General features: G+C 40.3%; 1 protein-coding gene across 3 annotated transcripts in view; it reads right to left on the bottom strand.

The window, feature by feature from the left end:
- Window positions 1–4,090: 4,090 nt before the first annotated feature.
- KCMF1 (potassium channel modulatory factor 1) overlaps window positions 4,091–27,363 on the bottom strand; it is an 82,754-nt gene continuing 59,481 nt past the window's right edge. For all 3 annotated transcript variants that reach the window (XM_031655302.1, XM_009184530.3, XM_017947689.2), the window contains 5 exons: window positions 25,468–25,607; window positions 16,473–16,574; window positions 13,868–14,042; window positions 10,533–10,815; window positions 4,091–5,721 (listed from right to left, as the gene is read on the bottom strand). In XM_031655302.1, the coding sequence (XP_031511162.1) occupies window positions 5,460–5,721; window positions 10,533–10,815; window positions 13,868–14,042; window positions 16,473–16,574; window positions 25,468–25,607 (962 nt within the window). In that variant the 3' untranslated portion in view covers window positions 4,091–5,459. The remainder of the gene's footprint in view (window positions 5,722–10,532; window positions 10,816–13,867; window positions 14,043–16,472; window positions 16,575–25,467; window positions 25,608–27,363) is intronic.

Genomic DNA, 27,363 nt, shown 5'->3' with positions numbered 1-27,363 from the left:
ACAAAGCTTGGTACCTACTGGGAACTCAAAAAGTATGTATGAATGAGAGCGAGCAGGTTTCTATAGACAGAGGAGCCAACATTCTACAGGCTACCTGCACTGTCTGCCAAGGACACAGTCAGATGCTCGGTTCCCTGTGGTTAGTAAAGGCCTCCTTGAAGAGAATCACTATCTAGGCCTGTGGAAAGCAGCCCCAGGCTTTGCACATGCAGCCCACATTTTTTTTTTTTTGAAGACAGTCTTGCTGTGTCCCCCAGGCTGGAGTGCAGTGGCCCCATCTCAGCTCACTGCAACCTCCACCTCCTGGGTTCAAGCAATTCACTGCCTCAGCCTCCCAAGTGGCTAGGATTACAGGTGTCTGCCACCACGCCCAGTTAATTTTAGTATTTTTAGTAGGGACTGGGTTTCATCATCTTGGCCAGGCTGCCCTTGAACTCCTGACCTCATGATCCACCTGCCTCTGTCTCCCAAAGTGCTGGGATTACAGGTGTGAACCACCAGGCCCGGCCCAACATGGGTTTTCAAGTCAGCCATGTGCAGCCCTCATCCATATCTGTGCACTATTTGTACACCAAGTAAAGTTACCCGAGACAGTCAGACTTAAGGGGTTTTTTTTTGAGATGGAGTCTCGCTCTGTCGCCCAGGCTGGAGTGCAGTGGCGCGATCTCCGGCTCACTGCAAGCTCCGCCTCCCAGGTTCACGCCATTCTCCTGCCTCAGCCTCCTGAGTAGCTGGGACTATAGGCGCCCGCCACCGCGCCCGGCTAATTTTTTGTATTTTTAGTAGAGACGGGGTTTCACCGTGGTCTCGATCTCCTGACCTCGTGATCCGCCCGCCTCGGCCTCCCAAAGTGCTGGGATTACAGGCGTGAGCCACCGCGCCCGGCTTAAGGGTTCTTTTTAATTGATCTCTTTAGTTGCCGTAAAGGTAACTTACTAAAGTTAACGTGAGGACTTGAGAGCATTCTCCTTTGTGATTCTAGGAACCCACGTTAAGACATTACCCACGTGACAGCAACCAACTAAAATGTGATGTAGAGGTTCAGGATCAACTTCTCTGAGATGAATCATCTTTCAAAACTTGAATTTGCTAACCAAGTTGAGGAAGTGGCAACAAACATCAAGTCACATCTTATTCGAGGTCTGCTGCAGGGTTCCTTAAGTAATGAATGTTTGCATTTATAGAACACTGACAGAGATGGGTTGAAAAACTACAGAAACCAAGAGGCAAGAGTACTAATTAGAAACAAATGTTGCGTCTGCATGGTTGAAGCCGATGAGCACAGGGAATTAATTTTTTACACTATTCTGAAAAACAGTTACTTGAATTTGGCTTTGGAATACTGTAATGACTTAGACATAGCCATGTTTAATAGCACAGAATTTCATTACACTGTCACAACCTGAAAGTCTGCAGACTGCTGCTGCATCCTGCACTCTAACCCTAACCTCTATCCACTCCAGGCCAGACATAGGGCTTCAGTTACCATTGGGGATGAAATGTTATGAGAGACTCCTCCCCAACCTCTTCCCTTCACCCTGCCAACTGCCATCCTACCTCCAATCTCAAGGAGAGAACTGTTTTAGTGTTTAGTTGAGCTTTAGAAAGAGCACAGATAACTGTTACCTTTTTCCAGCATAAACACCAACTTTTGCATGTAATTCTGGGAAAATTTCGTACCCAGTATTTTTTTTTTTTTTGAGATGGAGTCTCGCACTGTCACCCAGGATGGAGCGCAATGGCGTGATCTCGGCTCACTGCAACCTCCACCTCCCAGGTTCAAGCGATTCTCCTGCCTCAGCCTCCCATTACAGGTGCCCACCACCAAGCGCGGCTAATTTTTTTGTGGTTTTTAGTAGAGATGGGGTTTCACTATGTTGGCGAAGCTGGTCTTGAACTCCTGACCTCGTGATCCACCCGCCTTGGCCTCCCAAAGTGCTGGGATTACAGGCATGAGCCACCGCACTCAGCTATGTTTTTACTGCACATGAAACCAATATTGCATGTACCCCTTAAACTGTGCATGCAAATAATTAAGAAACAGGCATGTCATATAAACATTGCTGCAGGGCTTCTCTACAAAACTGTTAAGAGCTTTTAGCACCCATTCCTCCATCACACTTAGTTTTTCACACATGCCTATATCAGTAAGCCATATTAGACCCCACTTACAGTAGACTTAACATTGGTACTGAACACTGTTACAGGAATCCCATTCAAAAGATCCTTTTCTCCAGTCACCTGCTACCCTAACCTCTCTGTACAGAGTGTTCTCCTCTTACTCCCAACCCCGCTTTGTCCTTAACTAGAGCTATGAACTATTGACATGTGTGCTCACCCCAAGATCCATCGAGTAAAGTGTATAAAGTATTAATATTTGCAGTGAGGAGCCTAGCTTTTTTCTGTAAACTAAGTCTTGGACCTATCAAGAGAACTCTGGACTTGTTAGCTGTTCTCTAATTGTGGCCCACAGACGAGAAAAAACACAAAAGCCTTGGTGACCTTTGAAAATCTGTCAGTATATTATTGAAATTTCTAATAGAGGGAAAATGAGGGGTGGGGATAATGGACTGGGGTTTTTTTTGTTACATCTATTATTTCTAATAGTATAATGTGCTATCCTAAACTTCATTTCTCTGGGGACCACAGGGAGAGAAGCTTTCTCTTACTTTACCTGAGCCTCATTATAAGAATCCACTATTTTGTTAGTAGCAAACCTAGGTTCTACTTCTGTGGATTTTTTTTGTTTTAAACAAAACAATGCAATATAAATACAATAATTTCACGGTAGCCAACCATAGAAATTGTATCTTATGATTGCAGCCATACAAGGAAGCACAGTTATTTCTATTTGTTCAGAGTTGAAATTACACTTCTTCCAGAGCACCTTGAGGAGAAAGATTTAAATGATTTCTTAACAGGAAGTAAAGACAAGCACTGTAGAACATTTATAAACTTATATCCTAGACGCTCAAAACTCAACAAAACAAAAACTTCTCAAAATTCAGGATCTGGTCCTTAGAAATTTGAAGGTACTGCCAAAATAAACAGTGGTGTATTTTGATTTTGTCTCCTGTCCGTCAAAGTCTTTGCAATTTTTATTCAACAGTACATCCAGTAATAAGATTTTGATCCAGAAACTAAAGAAAAAGGACACAAGAATTTCAAGGGCTTGAATATATTTTTATATTGATATTCTGTGTCTTTCTACCCTAAAATAATACATTATTGATTACATACAGGATGAGGTGAGGTATTTGTAAAATATCTGGTAAAAAATAATTAATATACAGTATTCTACATGAGATGGAATCTTATGACTCCTTAGGTCTTCTGCAGTGTTAAAGTGATCATCTAAATTAAACTGCTCTGAATGGACTTACATTTGTTCCCTAAAACCATGTTAAAAAATGAAGGCTCTTACATTTTCCCAGAATTTGTGCAGAAAAGGGAAAGTACATAATTGGCATTTAAAAAAATTTCTCACATCCAAAATAATGCATTCACACAAAACCAGGATCTCCCACGTTTAGCATAAAAAGAAAAAAAAAAATACTGGATTAGAGATATAAAATCTCTGAGTAATGGTTAGGTTAATCCACCAACACCAAAGAAATTCAAGTGGTCAACAGTCTTGAAAATGCTTTATTGAAATGTGTGACTTAGTGCAGATGTGTTTGAAAGACCACAGCTTGAGAACTGGTTTTTGAAACTTCTCAACAACCAATCGAAAAAAAAATGAAAATCCCTACTGGGCTTGACTTCTAGTGTAACCAGAAGCCTGGTGTAAAGTTTTCCTTTAAACATTTTCCATTACAGAAACTAAAGAAAACAAAGCTATGATTGGAGTTTGAAGTTTCAGAGGAGAAGCAACAGTTTTTCAGACATGTAGGGTGACTTCTTTTTTGGTTACATTTGGATGAACATGGACTTCACAGTTCTCGGAAGAACACCGGAAAGGTGTTCAAGTCTGTATGCTTGTCATGTTGAAGAAATGGAGATACACGGACAGGAAAGGAAAAGGATGACAGGAGAAAGAGAGGAGACTAAGAAAAGGGCTCAGAGAAAACAGAACTGGAACGAGACATGATTAGGTTAAGTCTGGTTATAAATTTATCAGAAGCTGTGCGCACCTTTTTAAAAGTCCTAAATTTACATTCCAAAAACTGCCCTCCCAACCCCCAAACCCGCTGTCCCTGCCTTGGAGCTATTGTGAAAGTCTATGCACAAAAACCGAAACAGGAAATAAAAAATAACCCAGCCCTTCCAAACCCCAAAACAAACCCAAAAAAAAGCTGTACATTTTTTTTTACACATAGGATTAACAATATAGGCATATAGGTGGCATGATTCAATTAAAAGGCTTTACTTTTTATGCCAGAAAAAAAACCCAATAAATAAAAGGTGCTAAAATTAGCATTAAGAATTTGGTTGTAATATATTGACAAATCTGGGAAGGCAAATCCTCAAAGCTCCCCTGATACTGATCTGTCTCAGCAAACTACAAAGCAAATACATAAATAACGCAAAATATGATTGAGAATGTGAGATTTTTAAAAACAAAGACAACATAATTCAGGTTAACTCTGTTGAACAGTCAATAAATGAAATTCATCTACACCTGAATAAAACATATTTAACAATTGAAAAAATTTTAAACAACCACAAAAAGTAAAAACTTTAAACAAACATGAACAGGATTTGTTTTTAGGGCACACAAAGGCCCCTGCAGCAGATTCCAACGGTAGCTTTACTGGTGTGTCTTCTACAGATGAGTTAAAGAGACAGGCTGAGCTCCACACAGGCAAGATGACTAACAGGGAGACAGGACAGTCACACAGGGCGGAGTGCCACACCCGGCCACAATCCCCAGATTCCACTGCAGAGCTGGCTTTGTGCGTAGGAGGCACACAAAGAAAGGTGATTCAGGCAGACATTATTCAAAAGCTACTTCGTAGTGTAACCGTTGAATAATGTTTGGGAAAGCTTTGGGCTTTGTATTTTTTTTTTTTTTTAAGTTTTACTCCTTGTATTTAATTTTTTAAATAACAAGGTCACTAAAACTCATGCACGCTGCAAAAAACCTCATGCAGTAGTTAAGGTAAACCATCCAAGCAGTTTTTATTCATTAATATTCATAAATACACACAGCAGCTTCATTAGAGATTTCAATTTTCCTCTTCAGTTTGAATGTGGAGTATTAGGACAGCCTTTTGCATGTCAAGGTACAGGAAGCAGAGATCACCCCTGCACTGCTACCTACATTTACCTGCTAGAAGTAAAAATTAGTTAAGTGGAAATGATTATCATATATATTTTCTCTCTTCCTTTTGAATGTACACAATGTAACAAGAGTGACAGACCTGAAATTACAATCACCAAACAAACCCAAGATAGTTGTTGTCCACTTTCATTGGCAAATACAGCACAGAGGACATTGTCTGCGAATTGGGATGTCATCAAAGAGGAGGTGGTGGAGGCTCATTTCCTTTATTACTCTCTTTTAAATTTAGGTTTTCTAAAGCAACATCTAAAGGCATAATATCTACACAGCCCATAGCACCAAAATCTGCCATCTCCCCCCGATCATCCTCGTCTGAGGATGAGCTCTCTTCACGCACTAAAGTGGACAGAAGGAGCTCTTGGACAAACAGGCTGCGGTCTGCACGCTCGCTTTCCATGGACTGGCGCTCCGTTTCAGACATTTTAGGATCATTCAACCTGTTTAAGTTAAAAAGAAAAGACCTTATTGTTAAAAAGTCAATGAACAATGGCATGGCCAATATCTACAGTGCTCTCCACTGTGCAAGTTTTACAGTTGGCAAAATTCAGAATGAGACATTGCTGGAATATCTGGCTCTAATTTATCCTTAATTGTGTTGAGACGAATTCCCCACATTTGTTGCAATACTGTTACCTGGAGGTGCAAATCTATGCTTTAATTAGACTCAATGAGAAAAAAATACATTTAGACTTTTTCCACTCCAGAGAAAGCTAGGTGAAAATTTTCTAAGGAAAACAGGATTTCTTATAGATTAGACGCTTGGGAAAGCATCTAACCAGAATTTCATCTGGGGCTAAATACAGGAAAATAAAAACACAAAAACAAAATCTGCAGTGAACAGAATATTCAACTGAAAAATATCCGAAAATTTCCTCTGACTTTTCTCTATTACTCTATTTAATTCTTCCTGGTATATGCAGAAGCTAGAGAGGGCAAGAAAACACATGCACCCTCCTACATTTCTTCTACCAAGGACCTACCGTGTAGCAGGGCAGACGCAAGGTCTACCTGCCTGACTTCCTCCCCTGACGCATGTACTTATGAGATCTGGGCTATGCTGGGAAACCCGGCTCATATGCACAGAGACTGGACAGATGTTAAGAGCTGAAAATTCTACTTATCACTTGTTACTAAACTTGTTAAATTACTTTAAAATGTCAATCTCTGGCCAGGTGCAGTGGCTCACACCTGTAATCCCAGCACTTTGGGAGGCTGAAATGGGTGGATCAGCTGAGATCAGGAGTTCATGTCCAGCCCAGCCATCATGGTGAAGCCCCTTCTCTACTAAAAATACAAAAATTAGCAGGGCATGGTGGTGCATGCCTGTGATCCAAGCTACTTGGGAGGCTGAGGCACGAGAATTGCTTAAACCCGGGAGCCGGAGGTTACAGTGAGCCAAGATCGTGCCACTTCACTCTAGCCTGGGCAGCAGAGTGAGATTCTGTCTCAAAAAAAAAAAAGGTCAATCTCCAACAAAAAATGATATAAAATTCTGCTTAGTTTCAATACTGGTTTTCTCTACACTTTCAGTGGCAAAGAAAGGGAAACCAGCAGAAGCAATGGGGCAGCAAAAGGAACAAAGAGGGAGAATATGGGGACACTGAAAGGAGGCCCGGCAGGCACACATGACAGGTCTTCTCCCTGAGTACCCAGAGGCAGCACCCTGAGCCCAGAGACAGATCTATTCTATGCTGCCCTACTGCCTGGCACCTGCTCCCTGCTGTTCTACCAGCACTGCAAGGCACAGGAACACCCCCATGCCACCATGGATGATACTAACGGCGGGTCGGGCTTTGCGTGCTCTTTGAGTGCATTAGCTCATTTAACTCTCTGAGTTAGGGACTATTATTATCAACATTTTACAGGAAGAGGAAACTGAAGCAAAGGTTAAGTAATTTGCACAAAATCTCATAGGTGCTAAATAATTAGGTATCTATGACTCAGAAAACAAAAGATCAAATTTCAGAACTGAAAGAATGCAAAAATATCTGAAAGGTAATTACAGAAAAGCCATAAAATCCACATTGAAAGGAAATGACTGATTACATTTATGGTTAAAAAAAAATTAAGCATATCATAAGAGAGTATCTAATGGAATAGAAGATTGAGTAGACTACACGTTTTCAACCCAAAGCTATAAAAATATTACGAACTGAAGTCATTCCATGTTCTTAGCTTTGGAAAAGGTCTTTGGTAAAGAAAAAAAAATTTTAGAGAAGTTAAACCTTGTAACAGAAAGATAAAGAACGTAAAGAGGACTACCCACGTAACAACGAGGCGAACTAAAGACATACAGGCTGCGGCCTTCAGTCCTCGAAAGAACATGCAGTAACAATATTACTGTCTGTTTTTCAGGGAAGTAACTGAGAAGACACCTCATTCCTGAGAGGCAGGTAAAGTCTGCGTGTGAGGTACTGGTACTAGGTCTTGACTTCCTGATGAAATATAAAATTTAGGATATAAATGAAACTGCAAGGCTTGCGAGGATCTTCAAGTTGGGGTTAGCAAAATGAGCTGGTCCCATTGTCAAAAGATGAGATCTGGCCAGGCACGGTGGCTCCACAGCTGTAATCCCAGCACTTTGGGAGGCCGAGGCGGGCGGATGACCTGAGGTCAGGAGTTTGAGACCAGCCTGGCTAACATGGTGAAACCCCATTTCTACTAAAAATACAAAAAATTAGCCGGGTGTGGAGGTGTGTGCCTGTAATTCTTGCTACTTGGGAGGCTGAGGCAGGAGAATCGCTTAAACCTGGGAGGTGGTTGCAGTGAGCTGAGATCGTGCCATTGCACTTCAGCTTGGGCAACAAGAGCGAAACTCTGTCTCAAAAAAAGACCGATCTGACACACTCCAACAATCACTTTCTAAAAGGTCAACTATCTTGAACTCCAAAGAAACTGTGACCTTACCATCAGTTCCAGGGCAACATCAATAGGAACTGCCCCTGGTCAAAGAAAAGACCAAAAATAAGGCTTGGGCCCTATATATATCACATAAGAGCTGAGTGACCAGAGACCAGGATCTCTCCTGAATACACTGCAGCCGTTCTCCTTGCCTTGAAAATTCACAATGCATGTTAATACATGTGAAGTTCTGAGAAACCCAACAGTAAATAATCTCTTTATTCTTCTTTCTTTGCTTTCTCTGACCTTATTAATTGGGGGTGGAATAACATAATTACATATATTCCTTAGAATATATGAAGTTAAGAGAGTATTTCTGGGGAAATATTGCCTTAAATAAATCATATGATACAATAAAATATGTGGAAAGTGGTTTGCAAATTACATGGTACCATACAATGTACAGTATCAGATGACAGAAGGGGAATTTCAAGAAGCTACAACCAGAATTCAGAGAGAGCACTCAGAGGTCACTCCTACCATGCTCTGAGAGTTGGGTGTGGAATAAATGCACAGACAAGCTCACTGAGTAGTTTGGGTCTTTAAAAAAAAAAAAAAAAAAAAAAAAAGCATAGGGCAAGGGTGGACAGGAAGATGTCTTTTCCAAACGGCACTGGCAAGACGTTCCACCCACAGTTCTGTGAACTCTCAGTAGAAATGCACACTAGTAGATCTCCTTTTTGAGGCAGGAACTTAGATGTGGTATGCTACAGACCTGCTGCTGGTCAGTCCCTATAGGTAAGGCTACATGGCAGCAGGTAGCTCCATCTGTGGCCCTGTGGTTCTCTTACATTAAAGCAGCATTATCTGCTAATAACCAGGCACAGTTCCTGACCTAGCAGAGGTAATTCAAAGGTAAATTACCCATTTACATTTTTTTTCTTGGTTTCATAACAAATAATAATGAATACCATTAATTGGGCCTTTACTATAGGGCAGATACTGAGCCAGACCATACACATACCAGTATTCCATTTCATCCTCAAAATAATTCTCTCTCTAGAGGCAAAACTTCTGGGATACTGATGATAAAATTGAGGTTTGGAGGAGTGAAATGACTTGCCTGAGGTCCAAAACTTGCAAGTGGCAAAGCTGGGGCTCTAGTCCAGGGATTTTCAAGCATTTTTTATTCTGCACCCACACTATGTTATTTATAACTATACTATACACATGCACCACTGGATTAACAGAGTATGAGATAAAAGAAATATAAGTAGAAATTATAATATTTTCTTCTAACATCCCAATGAATTGTCATACACACTGCATTTTGGAGATAATGATGTATTACACAAACTCTATTCTTCATTTTACAGTTCTTTCTTTATATTCCTCTCTGCTCCCTTAAAAGCCCAAATTAGTCCAGGATCATTATCTGTTGAGGCTAAGTCTCCACTCATCATTGCTCTTTTTAAAATTCTTTATGTTCCTGAAAGTCACATAAAATGCCTATGAAGTTCTGGCAGACAAATACATACAGTTGCTAACAGTTTCAGAAGCGAACAGGAACTCCATCCAGTAGAGTAGTTTACTGTTGTACTGAATATTATTTATACCATGGGAAGTCATTTTTTTTTAACAGTTACTTTTGTGTGCCAACCATAAAAATTTAAATCTAGCTTTTTTAGAAATTCATAGGAGAAAACTGTCACTGTATTATGAAATCCTTCTAATACCTTTTAATATTTCACAGTAGATTAAAACTGGCAATAAAAAGCAATGTTAATTATGATAAATGCACCTAATATGAACCATATATATATATATAATGATATAGTGTTTAATGTTTTATGGGTACTATGGCAAAACAATTCATATTATATGATGATATATACCTTGAGAACAAGAAGACCAGTTATTTTATTTTAGAGACAGGGTCTCACTCTGTCACCCAGGCTGGAATGAATGGCATAATCTTGGCTACTGCAACTTCTGCCTGCAGGGCTCAAACAATCCTCCCGCCTCAGCCTCCTAAGTAGCAGGGACCACAGGTGCGCACCATCACACCTGGCTAATTTTTGTAGAGAGAAGATTTCACCATGTTGCCCAGGGTGGTTTGGAACTCCTGGGCTCTGGCAATATGCTTGCCTTGGCCTCCCAAAGTGCTGGGATTACAGGTGTGAGCCACTGGGTCTGGCCCAGTATTCTTAATTTATCTAAAAGAATTACTATGTTTCACATTCTTCGGGAAATACTGAATATGCAGTTTTAATCAGAGATTTGTGAGTTTTAATCAAACACAGAATTTTAAAGAAATATATATGCACAAAAGAGAAAAGATAATTCCAGACTGTAGTGGCAGTAAAATACTACTTCCCAAACAAAATTCTATTAACAAATGAGCTACCTTGTTAAAAGAAACTGGGAATTCTGGAGAGTCTGCTGACTGCTTTCTGTATTAGCTATGTTGGTTGTTGCTGTGGATTGTGTGATTGTAGTGGTGACACTGCTTGTGTTAGTACGCCGGGTTGCGTTGCGTGCGGTCTCCAGTTGTTGCCGTGCTGCCTGGGCATGCTGCCGTTCTAGCTGCAGCTGCATCTGCAGTTGTTGTAACTGAGAAGCGGAAGGGCCAGAGGAATTAAGCTGTCCTCCTGCAGAACGTCTCACTCCTGATAACTGAGATAAAAGCTCTGCCAATGGAAATGAAGACAATTAATGTCTGCTTAATACTGAGGAAAACAAAACGCTACAGATCACTCTTTTACTGGAACAACATCAAAAGCATTGTGAACAGGTAGGTAACCACAGCAGCATAGAGTTTCAGTTAAGAGCTGAATACCTTCTAGAATGCCTCCTGGAGGCAGGAGTTACTGTGTACAGAGAACGCAAATGCATACGAATATCGACCCAGACCCAACTATGTTTGCTTTAAGTAAAACTTAAATTGTCTTTAAAATTATCTGCATAATAGACTAATTTAGTTAAGCTTTCTCTTAGTATTTAATGAAGTGGTTTATCTGCGGGCCCAATTATAATATAAGCTTTCTCAATATGTGTTTCATGGAAGCAGGGATGAGGTCTACTGTTGACTATATTCCCAGCTCTCAGAACAGGGCCTGATATAGCAGGAATTCAAACATTTACTGAATGACTGAATGAATTATTAGGATTTAGTCCAAGAGGCCTGGATCATTTCTGATAGTGGCCCTTGAACACTCGCCTCTGCCTTCTCCCTCTAGTACCTTTTGGTACTGCTGTTTCAGAGTACCACTGCAGTAGGTACCACTAGCAGTGCTCAGCAAGGCTCCTGAGAACCTGTTGCATCTGACTGTACAGCGTACTTAGTGGCCTGTTATGATCCAGACTGTCTTGTGTCCATAAGGCTGTACTCATTAAGAGAGGTGTAAACCTTTGTCCCTGCACCCTCATCTACGTCAGGTGCAGTGAAATGCCTTCTTCCAAGTGGAGGGTCTACCTCGCTTATAGGGAACCGATGATTGCCTTGCACACACTCTTAGGCCAGTAAAAACTCTTTATCATTAAAACTCATTAACAGTTTCTGTTTTCTTCTTCACTGTTGCTTTATCCCAGGCTTTTGATAGCACTCTTACACCACTCTTTCATGGAATATACAGTCTATCACTAAAATAAACTAATTTTCACTGACAGAAAAAAAAACAAGTGAACATTTCTCAAATTTGAATTCTGCTCTCAGAAACTACTTTAATTTTTAGTGTCTGCCACCAAAATAGCAGGTAAATATTCCCTTTGGATGAAGAAATATTTTTTAAATCCCCCAAACTCAGTTTGTTAGGCTTGTTTTTGTTCTTGCACACCCAAATGTTCAAAGCACATTTGGAATTAAAATTTTATATGGTATATCTAACTTTTTAATAACATGATAGGTGTAAAATTATTCTTAGGTTTTTTTTTCTTTTTTAAATTTTTATTTTAGATTTGGGGGTACATGTGAAGGTCTGTTACACAGTTAAACACATCACGGGGGTTTGTCGTACATATTATTACATCACGCAGTACCCAATTAAGTCCAGTACCTAACAGTTATCTTTCTGCTCCTCTCTCTCTTCCCACCCTTCCCCAGTGTCTGCTGTCTCCTCCTTTGTGGTCCTAAGTTGTCATTTAGCTCTGATGTTCTCAGTTTCTATTACAGATTTACACTTACCAGTGTTTCAGGTGTTCTGCAGGGCACCTCATGACTTACAGGTAGGTGCACACTTCACTACATGGACACATTTCAGAATTGTTGCTTTAAATGTGTGCACACGTCCCACAGTCTTACCACTTGTCTGCTTGGTGTGTCTTGCAGATTGTCAGGCTACAGTGATTTCTTATATTTTATTCTGACCCTGTGTTCTGCTACCAACTTCCCAGGTTTGTCATGTACTAGACCAGTGACATGGCCAGGTTCAAAAACTGTGTATTTTTTTGTTTTTTTTTTTAAGATTTTCCCCAAGCTATTAAACATGTACCTTTCAGTATGTTCTACAACAATATAGTTCTCAAATCAAGATCAGGACATTAAGTCCTACTTTCCTTTCTTCCATGAGAAGAGCTTAATTTTTTAGTCTTGTCAATTAGCTATAGATAACAGTTCTGAAATGTGTCCATGTGGTGGAATGTGTACCTGGAAGCCATGAGGCGCCCTGCACAACACCTGAGATAGGCATAAATCTGTGATAGAATTTTACAGATAACATGTTCTTAAAAATGTTAGCTATGTCTTATAAAACCTTAATTTCAAATGTGCTTTGGACATTTGTTATGTGTACTTATGGGGGTTTAATCATGAAATTTTGGAGGTATTCAAACTGAAATCTTTTATGATTTCCTTGGGCTTCAATAGAGGCCACAAATACAACATAAAACCATTTTTTATCATCTTATGTCTCTAAGAACAGAAGTCTCCCACTCCCTTTACCTGCAGGAGACATGTTCCAAGACCCCCAGTGAATGGCTGAAATGGGCATCTGGATAACACAGAACCCTATATGTTTTTTCCTATATATACTTATCTGTTGTGCTCAAGTTTAATTTATAAATTAGGCACAGTATGAGATTCACAACAAAATAGAGTAAATCTAAAAATATACCATGAAAGTTATGTGATGTGGTCTCTCTCCCTCTCAAAGTATCTTACTGTCCTGTACTCACCTATTTTTTGACTGTAGTTGGTTATGGGTAACTGAAACCCAGGAAAGCAAAACCACATATGAGAGGGGGACTACTGGACTTAAGTGATACTAGAAGAGTATGAATTACTTTATGTTAAGTATCTGCTTTGAACACATTTTACACTTTTAAAGTATTTGGCAATTTTGTGAAGGAACATGGCTTATGATCAGAGAGGTGAGGCTACAAAAATCTCACATTTTTTTTTTTTTTTTTGAGACAGGGTCTCACTCTATCACCTAGGCTGGAGTGCAGTGGTGCGAGCTCGGCTCCCTGGAACCTCCACCTCCCAGGCTTGAGTGATTCTCATGCCTCAGCCTCCTGAGTAGCTGCGATTACAGGCGCCCACCACCACATCTGGCTGATTTTTGTATTTTTAGTAGAGATGGAGTTTGGCCATGTTGGCCAGGTTGGTCTTGAATTCCTGGCCTCAAGTGATCCACCCGCTCCAGCCTCCCAGAGTGTGAGCCACCGCACCTGGCATCACAAAAAGTTTTAAAAGGAGCTCCTCCTTCCCCTGCCATTTCCCTTATTAATGTGAAACTAACTTACCAGCTATAGGATCCATGGCTTCCCTATTGCTTGGAGAATATGAACTTTGAGAAGAAGAAAGTCCACCAGTAGAACTGCTAGTAAAGTGCATGTTTGATCTACGAGCACGAGGACCTCCTAATCCCCGGCCAGGGTGAAACATTCTACGTACATGTCGAACACCACTCGATTCATCATAACCCAAAAGTTAAGAAAAAAATGAAAATATTTCACAGAAAGAAAAAAAAAAAATCACTTGAGCCCTTGCTAGACAGATATAAAGACTTCCTGAATCGTAAGCTTTTAAAAACAGCACATTTAACTTAAAAGTGCAAATGTCCCAACTCTATCTATGAGGGAGGGCTATTAACCCTAAAAAACCACTCAAATATAAGGCAACATGTGAGTGTGTGTGTGTGTATTGGCTGTGTGAGGTAAGAAAGCTTCTCTATATAGCTCATGAAATCTCAAATACCACCTATAATGAAAAAGGAACAATATTGAATTTATATTCAGCAGATCACAGATTCCTTTTGGATTATTAGTTTTAATCTGTCTTTAAGCTTCTTTCCAATGCTGCTGCTAAGCAGAAAACAGATTTGCATTTCTTGTGTAAGACACACAGACAGATTAACATGACATTTATCACGAAGTCAAATTCCCAGCAGCCTCAACCATCTTACATAGCTGAGTTTGAGTCAAACTGAAAAAGGTCCTGAGTCGCAAATAGCTGTCAAAACTCATGAAGACAACCCTACGTTTCCACAAAGGCAAATAAGAGGTGGGGGAGGCCAGATCATATAGAAGAGATTTTTCCTTTAAAGCACCAAACAGACCAGCTTTATAATGCAGATTCATTTTTTTGCTGGCTTCTCAGTTTTTCAGCTGATGGTTCTGGAGTTATTTAAGGACCAGATGGGCAGCTCCAGGAGGCCTTCAGGTGTCACTGTACATGCAGTGTTCCATCATATTAATAAGGATGGTTTGGGTTTTAGAGAAAGTGATACGATCATATTTATATATTTGATAATTTATATATTATGATTTTATATATATATGTATTTTGAGACAGGGTCTCACTTTGTTGCCAGGTTGAAGTGCAGTGGTACAACCATAGCTTACTGCAGCCTTGAGCTCATGGGCTCAAGCCATCCTTCTACTTCAGCCTCTTGAGTAGCTGGGACCACAGGTGTGTGCCACCATGGCCAGCTCATTATTTTGGTAGAGACGGGGTCTTCCTATGTTGTCCAGGCTGGTTTCGAACTTCTAGGCTCAAGTGATCCTCCCACCTTGGCCTTTCAAAGTGCTGGGAGTATAGGCATGAGCCACTGTACCCAGCTGGTGACAGTTTTAGGCGAACAATTCATAACCTGAAACCAGAAGCAAAGACCACAAAATTAATCGCTCTGGTAGGCCAGTAATCTCAGGGAACACTGCCAGCAACTGTTGAGAGATAAGGAAGGGAATGAAGAAATAAAATCAGGAGGCTGGGCGTGGCGGCTCACACCTATAATCCCAACACTTTGGGAGGCCGAGGCGGGCGGATCACTGAGGTCAGGAGTTCAAGACCAGCCTGGCCAATATGGTGAAACCCCATCTCTACTAAAAAAAAAATACAAAAACTGGCCAGGCGCAGTGGCTCATGCCTGTAATCCCAGAACTTTGGGAAGCCAAGGCAGGCGGTCACGAGTTCGAGACCAGATTGGCCAAGAGACCGGCCTGGCCAATATGGTGAAACCCCATCTCTACTAAAAATACAAAAATTAGCTGGGCCTGGTGGCGGGCACCTGTAATCTCAGCTACTTGGGAGGCCGAGGCAGGAGAACTGCTTGAACCCAGGAGGTGGAGGTTGCAATGAGCTGAAGATCGTGCCATTGCACTCCAGCCTGGCCGACAGAGTGAGACTCAGACTCAAAAAAAAAGAAAAGCAGGAAAGGAAATGTAAAGCTAGAGCTGACCTTACGCTATCCTACTTAGGAACTGGGCAGGAAATGGCTCTCTTTGGAGAAAGAGACCCCAAAAAGGAAAGGAACACTAAGATGCACACCTGCCCCCACCATCTCACCACACCACAGCCACAACAGGGTAAGGCAGCAGAGGAACAGAGAGGGAAAGCAAATAATGCCTCTTCATATTTAACTAATTAAATTTTAATTTGGATTAACATTTTCCGCTTTTGTATGAAAATGCCATCCTGGAAGACATAATCTGGTCAAACTGCCTTAAAAAAATCTAATTATAGTGAACTAAAGATGAAGGACAAGTCAACTTTCACTTAGTGAAAATGGTTCATGCAACAGTGATAGTATATAAAAAGAGAAATCAATTGCATCTCAACACTGAGTCACTTCTAGGAAAAGTTCAAATAAGTAAAAATAATTTGGAGATTACTTTTCCTCTTTTGGGGGATATTATCCTTAAAAATAATCAAAATGACAAGCTGGATGCAGTGGCACTTGTGTGCCTATAGTCCCAGCTACTCAAGAGACTGAAGCAGGACGATCACTTGAGCTCAGGAGTTTGAGACCAGCCAGGTCGACACAGCGAGATCCTGTCTCCAAAACAAAAAATCAAAATGACAAACATTACAAACAACTCTTTTCCTTGTCATCTCTTAAAAGGATATTAAATCTCTAGGGGCTCTGTGTTCAAGTGTAAGATGAGCTGCAAAGTCATCCGTGACATGATTAGGATCGCCTCCAGGTAACGCTGCACATATTGGACAAATCTGAAATGGAAGTAAAGAAAGCAGCTTAATAAATGAATGTCAATAAGACATCTTTCCGGACGAGTATTCTGTTGTTTTACTATTATCAAGTTTTAACCATAAAAAACTCAGCAGATCCTGAATTAGTGAAAACCAGTAGAAGCCTAAGCAAGAACTGTTCACACAAGGTCCCTCAGGGTCAAACACAACAGTTTCAGACACACCAAACTTGATCTCTGGCAGGGCCTTCTAACAGCCAGTCTGATTCATTCGTATGGCCTAGCAAAATAGTTTCCATTAAAAAGACTTTAAAAATATGCTATTTAGTGCACATTTATGTTTAAGTCCAGTCTTGAATGGTAAAGACAGATACAAGCCTATGGCACACTTCTCCAAAGTAAGCTATACTTGAGAGACAATTCCCAAATAAGACAGCAGAGGTCTGATTAAATGCAACTGTGCAAACATTCAACAGATATGTTGAATGTAAGACAGATTATGATTACTAATAATATGCAAATGTGGTCTATAAATTTATGAATGTGACTTCCAAGGGGCATATTGAATGGAAGTCAATTTTTTAACCTTATTTTCCAAAGAAATGGGTGGTAGGCCATAAGCTTGTAACCAGGTCAGGCTCAAGGAGTAGAAGCTCAACTTTCCATGGGCCTTTTGGCAAGAGACAGGAGAAAGTAGGAATAAAATGATGTGTACACAGTCATGGTTTGGGGAGTGGGTGACAAGTTGGGAAGGCGGTGTCTATAGTTAACAGAATTGGTGAAACAGGGAAGGAGAGGGGAAGGATAGAAAGAATGAGGAACTTTTTAAAGAGGAAAGGCCCTTACTCTTCCGAAATTCAAATGGGCAGATAATGTTCTAACAATGGTAGCCAAGCCTTGAAGTATGAACAATTTCAATCTTAAAGAACAGGGCCAAGAAAAAAGGTCTGAAGCAAGGGGCATGACCAAAGGGAGCCCCAGGAAGTGCACAGTTCAAGTGGTAGACTTGTGTCTTTATAAATAAATAAGAAGGTTAAAGACAGGATACGTGATTCATCTTGCTAGTACTTGAGCCAAAATTCTTTCACCTAGGCAAAATCTAGGCAATTGGTCAGCCTTATTATCTGCTGACAGCACACTGGGAGTAGGTGGTAGTGCTAGAGATGAGGGGAGATGCGAAAGGTGAGACTTGGAAGGACAATCCTGGGGTACGGAGGGAAAACAAACTGCTCTGATTCCTGGAGCCCAAACAAACATAACTTTCCATCATCTAACAACTAGACAGCAGAAGTCCCCTGAGAGTTCAACTCTGATTTGGTATCAGTCTCTCTTATGCCTAATCAGCTGTCCTGATTATGTGACTCAGGACTCTGAGAAATATCCTCAGGAAAACCTAAATATGTTCATGAGAAATAACATTTAAGCATGACAGTGTGCAAAAGAACTAGAGAGGTCACAATGGAATGTGATGAGGCAAATGAGAAAAAGAAGTAGATAGACCTGTCTATGCCTTTCTTAAAAGATGCCAGGAAGGTGGTCAGATTCTTTCCTCTGTCAGTAAAGTAGCTGTATGTGTCACAAGTTTACAGATTATCCACTCTCTCTTTACTAGGAATTTAACTTCTACTATCTGTACCATTCCTGTACTCTAACATTACCTGGTTATGTCTGATATACCTATTTTACTTTTCATGTGCTTCTGGTCTTACCTAGCTAAACCGTAAACTCTTTGAGAGATGCAGCACAGTATGATTTGTCTTTGGTTTTAAACTCCAGACAGATTTGCTTTAAAAAAAAAAAAAAAAAAAAAAAGACCAGCAATGTTTGGAGAAACAGAAAAAATGTTCCAGTTATTTAAAAATAAAACAAGCTACCTTAGAGACTCATCATTTTGAAAAAGTTAACAAGTGCTGGGTTATAGTCTTATTACAATATTATAAGGCTGTATAAGATTTTTATTTAAAGAGAAAATAACCACCAAAAGGAAAAGGCATCTTTCTTCTAAGATACCTTCCTTTATATTGGCCTTCGGGTAAAATCTATAAACAACTTGAGCTATCCAGAGATTGCTGCAGAGGCTTCAGTACTTGAGGGGACATAAAAATGTTGGCAGATGAGAAAAGTCTCCACAAGGATATAAATTCCTAGAAGGAAAACAGAATGGGAAGCAGAGATACCAAATGTACTAAGAATGTCCTAATAAGATAGATAATTTAACAAGTAGAAAAGTACCTTTGAGAGGAGGATATAAAATAAAGCCAAGATCCTTCCTTATTGTGTATTGACTTTGGTTCTATACTCAAAATTTTTTTTATTTCACTGGAGTAACTATGTTAAGATGGCAGGATGAAGGTATTCAGAACTGCTTCATTCATAGAGAAATAATATAAAACCAACCAATCAACCAACCAAAATTCCATAACGTCTAGGGATAAAGAATTACTGAGGATAAGAAATTACTACGGCAGGAGGATCACCCAGGTTGACAGCTAGCATAGAAAATCAAGAGGCTAGGCAAGGCGTGGTGGCTCAGGCCTGTAATCCCAGCACTCTGGGAGGCTGAGGCGGGTGGATCACGAGGTCAGGAGTTCAAGACCAGCCTGACCAACATGGTGAAACCCCATCTCTACTAAAAAATACAAAAATGAGCTGGGCGTGGTGGCACATGCCTGTAATCCCAGCTACTCAGGAGGCTGAGTCAGGAGAATCACTTGAACCCAGGAGGTGGAGGTTGCAGTGAGCCAAGATCGCACCACTGCACTCCAGCCTGAAAAAAAAAACCCCACATTCAAAAAAAAAAAAAAAAAAAAGGAAAAAAGAAAATCAAGAGGCTAGATTTAGAACCAAGTGGAAGATGTTGCCACACTTGGGTCACATAAAGTGAACTCAGATGAGGACTTGGAAAGGAAAACTAAGCTCAGATGCTGATGTGACCACAGAGGCCTGGTCATCTTTTAGGTTTTACATTTTATATTTAGCAAGCTAACTTACGCTTTAAGACAAAAATGCTTGTTCTTAAGACTGTGTTTTCTGAAAGGAAATGAAGGGAACAAGAGGAAGAAAAAAAAAGGAGAGCAAAGCGGGGCAAGAGAAATGGAAAAGAGGTGGTGGGGAGTGGGAGGAAGCAAGCCACTGTACCACTCATGGCCACAAACACTTCTTAGTTTTGAGTGTGTCTTTATTTCCACATCATGGTGCCTAATATCTCTTACAGCACAGGAAAACTCAACACAAGGGTAATTTTAGGGTACTGACCCTAAAATTATGACAGCTTGTCAACATTAATATTTATCATACTTCCACTGCCACATGATAGAGTAGTATCTGTTATTTGTACAGGAAAATTCCATGTAACACACAAGCTTAAAATTATAACAACTTATCAATTAAGATTTACTTAACTGGCTTAAGTCAGTATTTCTTTAATTTGGCTAAGAATATAAATCATCGCCGGGCGCGGTGGCTCACGCCTGTAATCCCAGCACTTTGGAAGGCCAAGGCAGGCGGATCATGAGGTCAGGAGACTGAGACCATCCTGGCTAACACAGTGAAACTCCGTCTCTACTAAAAATACAAAAAATTAGCCGGGCGTGGTGGTGGGCGCCTGTAGTCCCACCTACTCGGGAGCCTGAGGCAGGAGAATGGCATGAACCCGGGAGGCGGAGCTTTCAGTGAGCCGAGATTGTGCCACTGCACTCCAGTCTGGGCGTGTCTCAAAAAAAAAAAAAAGAATATAAATCATCAGGGCCAGGCGCAGTGGCTGACACCTATAATCCCAGCACTTTGGGAGGCCGAGGCAGGTGGATTGCCTGAGGTTAGGAGTTTGAGACCAGTCTGGCCAACATGGTGAAATCCCGTCTCTACTAAAAATACAAAAAATTAGCTGGGCATGGTGGTGTGCGCCTGTAATCCTAGCTACTCAGGAGGCTGAGGCAGGGGAATTGTTTGAACCAGGGAGGTGGAGGTTGCAGTGAGTCAAGATGGAGCCACTGGATTCCAGCCTGGGTAACATAGCGAGACTCCGTCTCAAAAAAAAAAAAAAAAAAAAGAATATAAATCATCTGGAGCAATTGTTAAAAATACAGTTTCCTAGTCCTGGAAATAGAGGGATTTAACAATCTATTTTGACAAAGGTCCTGGTTGATTATTAACAAACTACGTAAGTTTGGCAAATACAGTTTAAATATACAATGATATTCAGAAACTGTATTTACTCTGTTATATGAAAACACCAAATGTTATTGTTACCTAACATAACAAAAAAATTTGGATTCACAAATGTTCTTGCCATTCTCAGTGTCGTCTCTGCTATTGCTTGAGTTTCCTCTTCTCCTTCACCATGCCACTGAGGGTCACCATCAATCTTGCTTTTTATCTGTAGCCCCTTTGGAAGCCTTTACTAATTGAGGTAAGGTCCCATTCCAAGAACCTACAGAGTCTCCATTTTTCCACGTGGTTCCAGCGCATGACTGCCAGCCAGCAACCAGTTAGGGCACATTATATAGCACAGTTGCCAATGTCTTTAAAACATACCTTCTGAAGTCATTACTCCACATATAAACACCGAGTCACTGCTGAATGCACAGAACTTTTCCTCTATGAAAGCACCTGAAGTCAGCATGCGTGATTTTTTTTTAAACAACAGCTCCACACATTCTTCCCCATACAGTTATCAACCATTCTAAGGCAAGTTTGGATTTCCTCTCGCCTCTCTCTTGAACTAATACAACCACATCAGACAGCATTCTCTCTCTGGGTACTATGCACAGCTTTAAAAACTGTTCTTTATAACCACCTTCCTATTTCTAGTTCAAGGATCTATGCTATGAAATCCAGGTAAACTGGTAAAGTTAAAGTTCTGACTGTTATATTGTATAATTTTGTTACCATGGACTAATCCATTAAGCATTTACTGAGTACCAAATCAGAACTAACTTAACACTTTAGGTTAAAACATTATCAAGAAATGAGCATAGTTCTGCCAATATTAAAGTTCATATGAATTTCATTTCTCTTTAAAAACTGGGGCCAAAATTGGGGCAGGGCACAGTGGCTTATACTTGTAACCCTAACACTTTGGGAGAATGAGGCAGGGGGATCACTTGCAGACAAGAGTTTGAGACCAGCCTGGGCCACCCAGTGAGACGCAGTCTCTACCAAAAAAATTTTTTTTTAAATTGGTGTATATTTTTCATTATTTCTTCAAACTGGGGTACAATTCACGTCTCTGCTTTTGAGCAGCTCTTAGAACTCAGCCACAGAAACACCCAGGCTTATTATGCCAAGGGATTTTCTGATCACCTGCAATACAATGGGGGGAATGGGGTTTAAAACACTTTTTCCACAGAAGAGTAATGACCCAAAAAGAGTCATCCGAATTTAAAGCCAACACACAAAACCTGTTGACACGTGTTATACTTTAGTGCTTATACAAAAAAAAAAAAAAAAAAATTAGAAGAAAGACATTCTATTGAGCTAACTAACTGCCACAGCCAATGACAACTTCAGGCTTTTGGATCTCCTTCCCAATTAAAAGTATTAGTTTATCCTACAAAATCTGCAGATATAATGAATACAAGACAGAAACTGAAGTTTTGCTTTGAGAATATACATAAAGGACTAGTGGATGATCTATGCTACATGGTCAACAAACTCCTTTTGGGCCTTGTAGAACCGTCTAGCTTATAGCTACCTGCACCTTGGCCATCCATTTTGCCAATATAAATAAAGGTCCTTTCAAGAGTTGAGTGAGCGCACTGTTCAACTAGATTACAATCTAATTTTCTGCTGCTGCAGTGAACAGTGAATAAGTGTCCAATTATAAGTGAAATTAACTTACAATTGTGAATTACTTCATATTAAATTATTTTCCCTCTCAATTCCATTCTCCCATAATGCTGAAGTTAGATTTATCACTGGCTTCTAAAGAGCAGCATCTACATGTAATTTCATGTAATTTAGGAAGTCCTAAAAAGCAATTATGTTTTACATTTAAACACAGTTCTTGTACAAAAATTTATGTGTATGACGACATCTTGGGAATTCACAAAACTTGAAATAGTATTAATATAATTTAGCAATACTGAAAAATAATTCCAAAGAAATCAGAAAGCAGTTCACAAAAGGGCTTGCACTCCTGTGAGAATCTAACGATGTAGCTGATCTGACAGGAAGTGGAGTTCAGGCGGTAATGCCCGCTGGCCCACTGCTCATGTTCTGCTCTGTGGCTCGGTTCCAAACAGGTCATAGATGGGTACTAGTCTGGTCCCGTCTGTGGCCCAGGGGTTGGGGAACCCTGGTCTAGAGGACACATGCAGGTAATGTGGGACAAAGCAAGACAGCAAACAGAGCATTCAGAAAGGAACATGTTAAGAGGAATAGAAAAGGAGATATAGCAAGTTGATATAATCCCCCAAACCAAAATGATGTAAATCACTCTTGAATTCCCTAATTCAAAAATGCAAAACATTGAGGGGTGAGAGAGGACACACAGTATTATCACCTGGACAATTACATGTAACTGTAGCACACTGGAGTTGATAATATGTTTCACATATATACAGAGAGGCATTCAAAACACTTAACAACTGGTATGGCACAGGCACCAATCCTTCGGAATGGACACTAGTCAGCATGCTACACTTGACTGCACCTGCTGAATGCCAGCCCTGCCTCTAGGACTTGACCCACATGACCTGAAGAAATCCTGTACTTTTATATTAAAGATTCTTATCTGCCTGCCATTTTTCACTTTGAAATGTCTGGGTGTATGGGTGGGAACAGAGGTAGATATAGTATTCATGTGAAGATTAAGGGCTAATGAGGAGAGATAAATCCTTAAAATATTCCACAAAAGCCAATATGAAAATAGAGTGACAACTGCCTTGGGCTATGTACCAAAAGCCTGGAAACTTAATGAAGGCATAAACACAACTCACAAGAAATAGACCATGAAACCATTTGCAGGTGGTGGGTATTTAATTTTCAAACTATGTATCAGGTATGCCAGAGTGTAAACAACAAATTTTGAGTATTTACTTTCCGGGGGGTGGGGGTTGGGGAGCAAACCAACCAGAGGCAACGTTATGGAAAACTGGGTTGTCTTGCCCTTGTGGGGAGATGAGAATACTATACTAGGGACTACTGGCTGATAATAATAATAATAATATATATTATTACTTGTTATATATCATTATATATATTTATTAATGATAATATAATGCTATTTATATATTATATATAATAATACATAATTTTTTTTTGGAGACAGGGTCTTGTTCTGTCATCCAGGCTGCAGTGCAACGCAGTGGCACAATCATGGCTCACTGCAGCCTCAACCTCCTGAGCTCAAGCAATTCTCCCACCTCAGCCTCCCAAGCAGATGGGACCATAGGCATGTGCCACCACGTCCAGCTAATTTTTAAATTTTGTGGAGACAAGGCCCCACTTTGTTGCTCAGGCCAATCTCAAACTTCTGGGCTCAAGCAATGCTCCCGCCTCAGCCTCCCAGTGTTGGGATTACAGGCATGAGTCACTGTGCACAGTCTGATAATGATTTTAAGGATGCCTAATTTACAATAAGAACTCCATGTTTATCTTACTGTATTTAGGTAAAGGACCCAAACTTAACAGAAATTAAATCAAAGAAAAATGATTCCAAGTTTTCCACAACAACCAGCATGGAGATGCAACTGAGTCAGGATTCTTCATACTGGTATGTGGGACTGTACCAAAAGGAAGCAAAGTCACTTTACAGAATAAAAAGAACAAACTAAGAATAGTAATAAAATGTGACAACAGTAGTCTGAGGCTCTCCTAGGTGCAAGATCAGAGCATTTCTGAGCTGTTAAGACAGTAACATTTGGCTTGATGTCTATACAAAATAAATTTACCTACTGCTTGATACATGTTATAACAACTTCAAGCATCAAACTAGCAGTGTCAGTGGGAATAAAAGTAACCCTATATTATATGCATAGCTGTAGCAGAGTTAAGTAGAGACTCTGGAACTCAGAGGGACACTAGCTGAGTCCAAACACCTGCCCCTACCCCTGCCCCTTACTAAGCTGAATGTCCTTGAGCATGCTACTTTATTTCTCTGGGTTTCAATTAATTTGTTTTGAGTACATTTAGGGGTTTATTAGTTGATGCAATATGCAATTACTTGTGCCAAAATTCTCCCAATTCAGTATCTATAGTTCCATATAAAGCCTTCACTTTACCTATTATTATCAATGGTAAAGAGGTGGGGGAGAGACTCTTAGGTGTACTTTATCATTTCTTGAAGGTGGATGCATGCTGACTCAGATGTCAAGTAAAAAATCCAACAAGCTTTCAAGGTAAGACTTTCTTTGTGTATTATTCTGGGTCCATGGCCTTTAGCCACTGGAAAGATCAGGATAGGAAGAACTTCTAGGGACCCCAGAGCTTGACCTAGGAAGCAAGAGATGTGATCTGATGAAAACCAGGTAAGATCAGCGATATGCTACAATGAGATGTGACAATGGATTATTATGACACTACCAAAGGTTTTTAAATTTCCTTGTGAAGTTCCTTGTAGAAGAAAAGTTAAGCAGATAGCAAGGATACTATAACAAGAGATGCACTGCAGGTTGCCGTCCTTTTAACCTTTCACAATGCATTGAATAAAGGGGCTCCTGAATTTGGTCAAGACTCCATGCTGTGGTTTTAGCTACAGGTTAAGAAACCCAGTGTGGACAGTAAGAGGTACTATTTTGCAAAAATGCAGCCTCCCATGATGTATAAAATTTGCTGTTAAAAGATGATTTTAATAACTATGCAAATGGTATCATTACACTGAGCAGGAAGTAGATGACACTGACCTAGCTTTATTAATGTTAGAAATAATGTACTTTACAACATCATTTTAGTCATAAGGCTGCTGCTTCACTTACCACTTCTGTTGATGTTTCTGCATGTTCAGAAGTAACATGTTCTTGAAGAGATGTCTCCGTATAGCCCATTTTTCCACAATAGGGACAAGTAAAAGACTGTGGCTGCTCTACAGAGAAAGCTTCCCCACCATAGTATAAATCTGAAAAATAAAGTAGAATTGCATTGAGGAATATTAGTCTTTAAACACATAAAAATGTAATAAACAAAGTGTGGGCCAGGAGCAGTGGTTCACGCCTGTAATCCCAGCACGTTGGAAGGACAAGGCAGGTGTATCACTTGAGGTCAGAAGTTCGAGACCAGCCTGGCCAACATGGTAAAACCTCGTGTCTACTGAAAATACAAAAATTAGCCAGGCATGGTGGCAGATGCCTGTAATCTCAGCTGGTCTGGAGGCTGAGCCAGGAGAATTGCTTGAACTTGGAAGGCAGAGGTTGCAGTGAGCCAAGATCGCGCCATTGCACTCCAAAAGAAAGTGTGCCTAAAATATTCGACAACCTCATGTGGTCAAGGAATGCTTAGGTACCTATTTACATTTGTAATATCCTTATTCCCATGAGGACTCCATGTTATTCCTCCAAAATTCCTTCCCCAGATAGCTACTATATATATAGCCTTAAGAGAGAACGAAGCAAACAACTCCATCCTCCTTCACTTATTTGAAACATTGGTCATTTTACATCTAGCTCTAATTTTATTGTAATTTATTTTTTCCTTATCTGTATACACTGTGGCAACACTGATATCAACAGAAAAAATCAGGAGGGTCCACCAAGAAACAAGGACAAATGTGCTCAGAGGGAAAGACAGACAACCATGATCAATACGAGAACTGCCAGACGTAGTTAGCTGTCTATAGAACACGCTGCTCTCAGAGCATGGAGGACAATGCTAACTTAAGATACTACCAACAACATTAAAAAGATTTTTTTTGAGACAAGGTCTTACTCTGTCGCCCAGGCTGGAGCACAGTGGCATGATCACAGCTCACTGCACACTCAGTATCTGAGCTCAAATGATCCTCCTGCCTCAGCCTCCGACATAACTGAACTATAGGTGTGTGCCATCACACCCGGTTAATTAAAAAAAAAATTTTTTTTTGGTAGAGATGGGGTCCCATCTTGTTGCCTAGGCTGCTTTTGAACTCCCAAAGTGCTGGGACTACAGGCATGAGCCACCACGCCTGGCCTGTCACAAAATATTTCGCCCAACTGGTTTACTGGAAAACTAACCAGTAGTCTGTGGGAATAATTTGTTCACCTCATAAGTTTATCTCAAGGAATAAGTCTATTTTTTCCATTAGGTAATTGCTATGGTTTGAATATGGTTTGTCCGCACCAAAGCTCATGCTGTGGCTTCATCTCCAATGTGGTGGTGTTGGAAGGTGGTGTCTTTAGTAGATGATAAGGTTGTTAAGAGGTATTAATGCCTTTCTCAGGAGTGAATTCTCGCTCTCTCAGGACTGAATTAGTTCCCTTGAGAGTGAGTTATTTTAAAGTGAGGCTGTCTGTCACTTACAACTGTTTGGTCTCTTTACACATGCCCACTTCCCCTTCTGCTTCTCTGCCATGTTATGACACAGCTGAGCCCTCACCCGAAGTCCACCAGATGCAGATGAACCGTCTTGGCCCCGTTAGCCTCCAGAATTGTGAGCTAAACAGACCCCTTTCCTTTAGAAATTATCTAATTTCAAGGATTTTCTTATACTAAGAGAAAACAGAGAGACAGAAACATAAAATAAGATGCAAGTATATTCAGTATGTTATGCCACCACAAGGAATTATTTAATTATTTAGCATAAAACAAACACCAAATTTAAGAGAGCTTTTATAAGAAAAGAAAATGGAAGAAAGTGTTCATTACATGATAGATTTGATAGATTTGTTCATTTTTAGGGA

This window comes from Papio anubis, chromosome 14 (assembly GCF_008728515.1).
Source record: "Papio anubis isolate 15944 chromosome 14, Panubis1.0, whole genome shotgun sequence".
NCBI lineage: Eukaryota > Metazoa > Chordata > Mammalia > Primates > Cercopithecidae > Papio > Papio anubis.
Note: the sequence above shows the minus strand (reverse complement) of the source record. Positions and strands in the feature narration are given on the sequence as shown.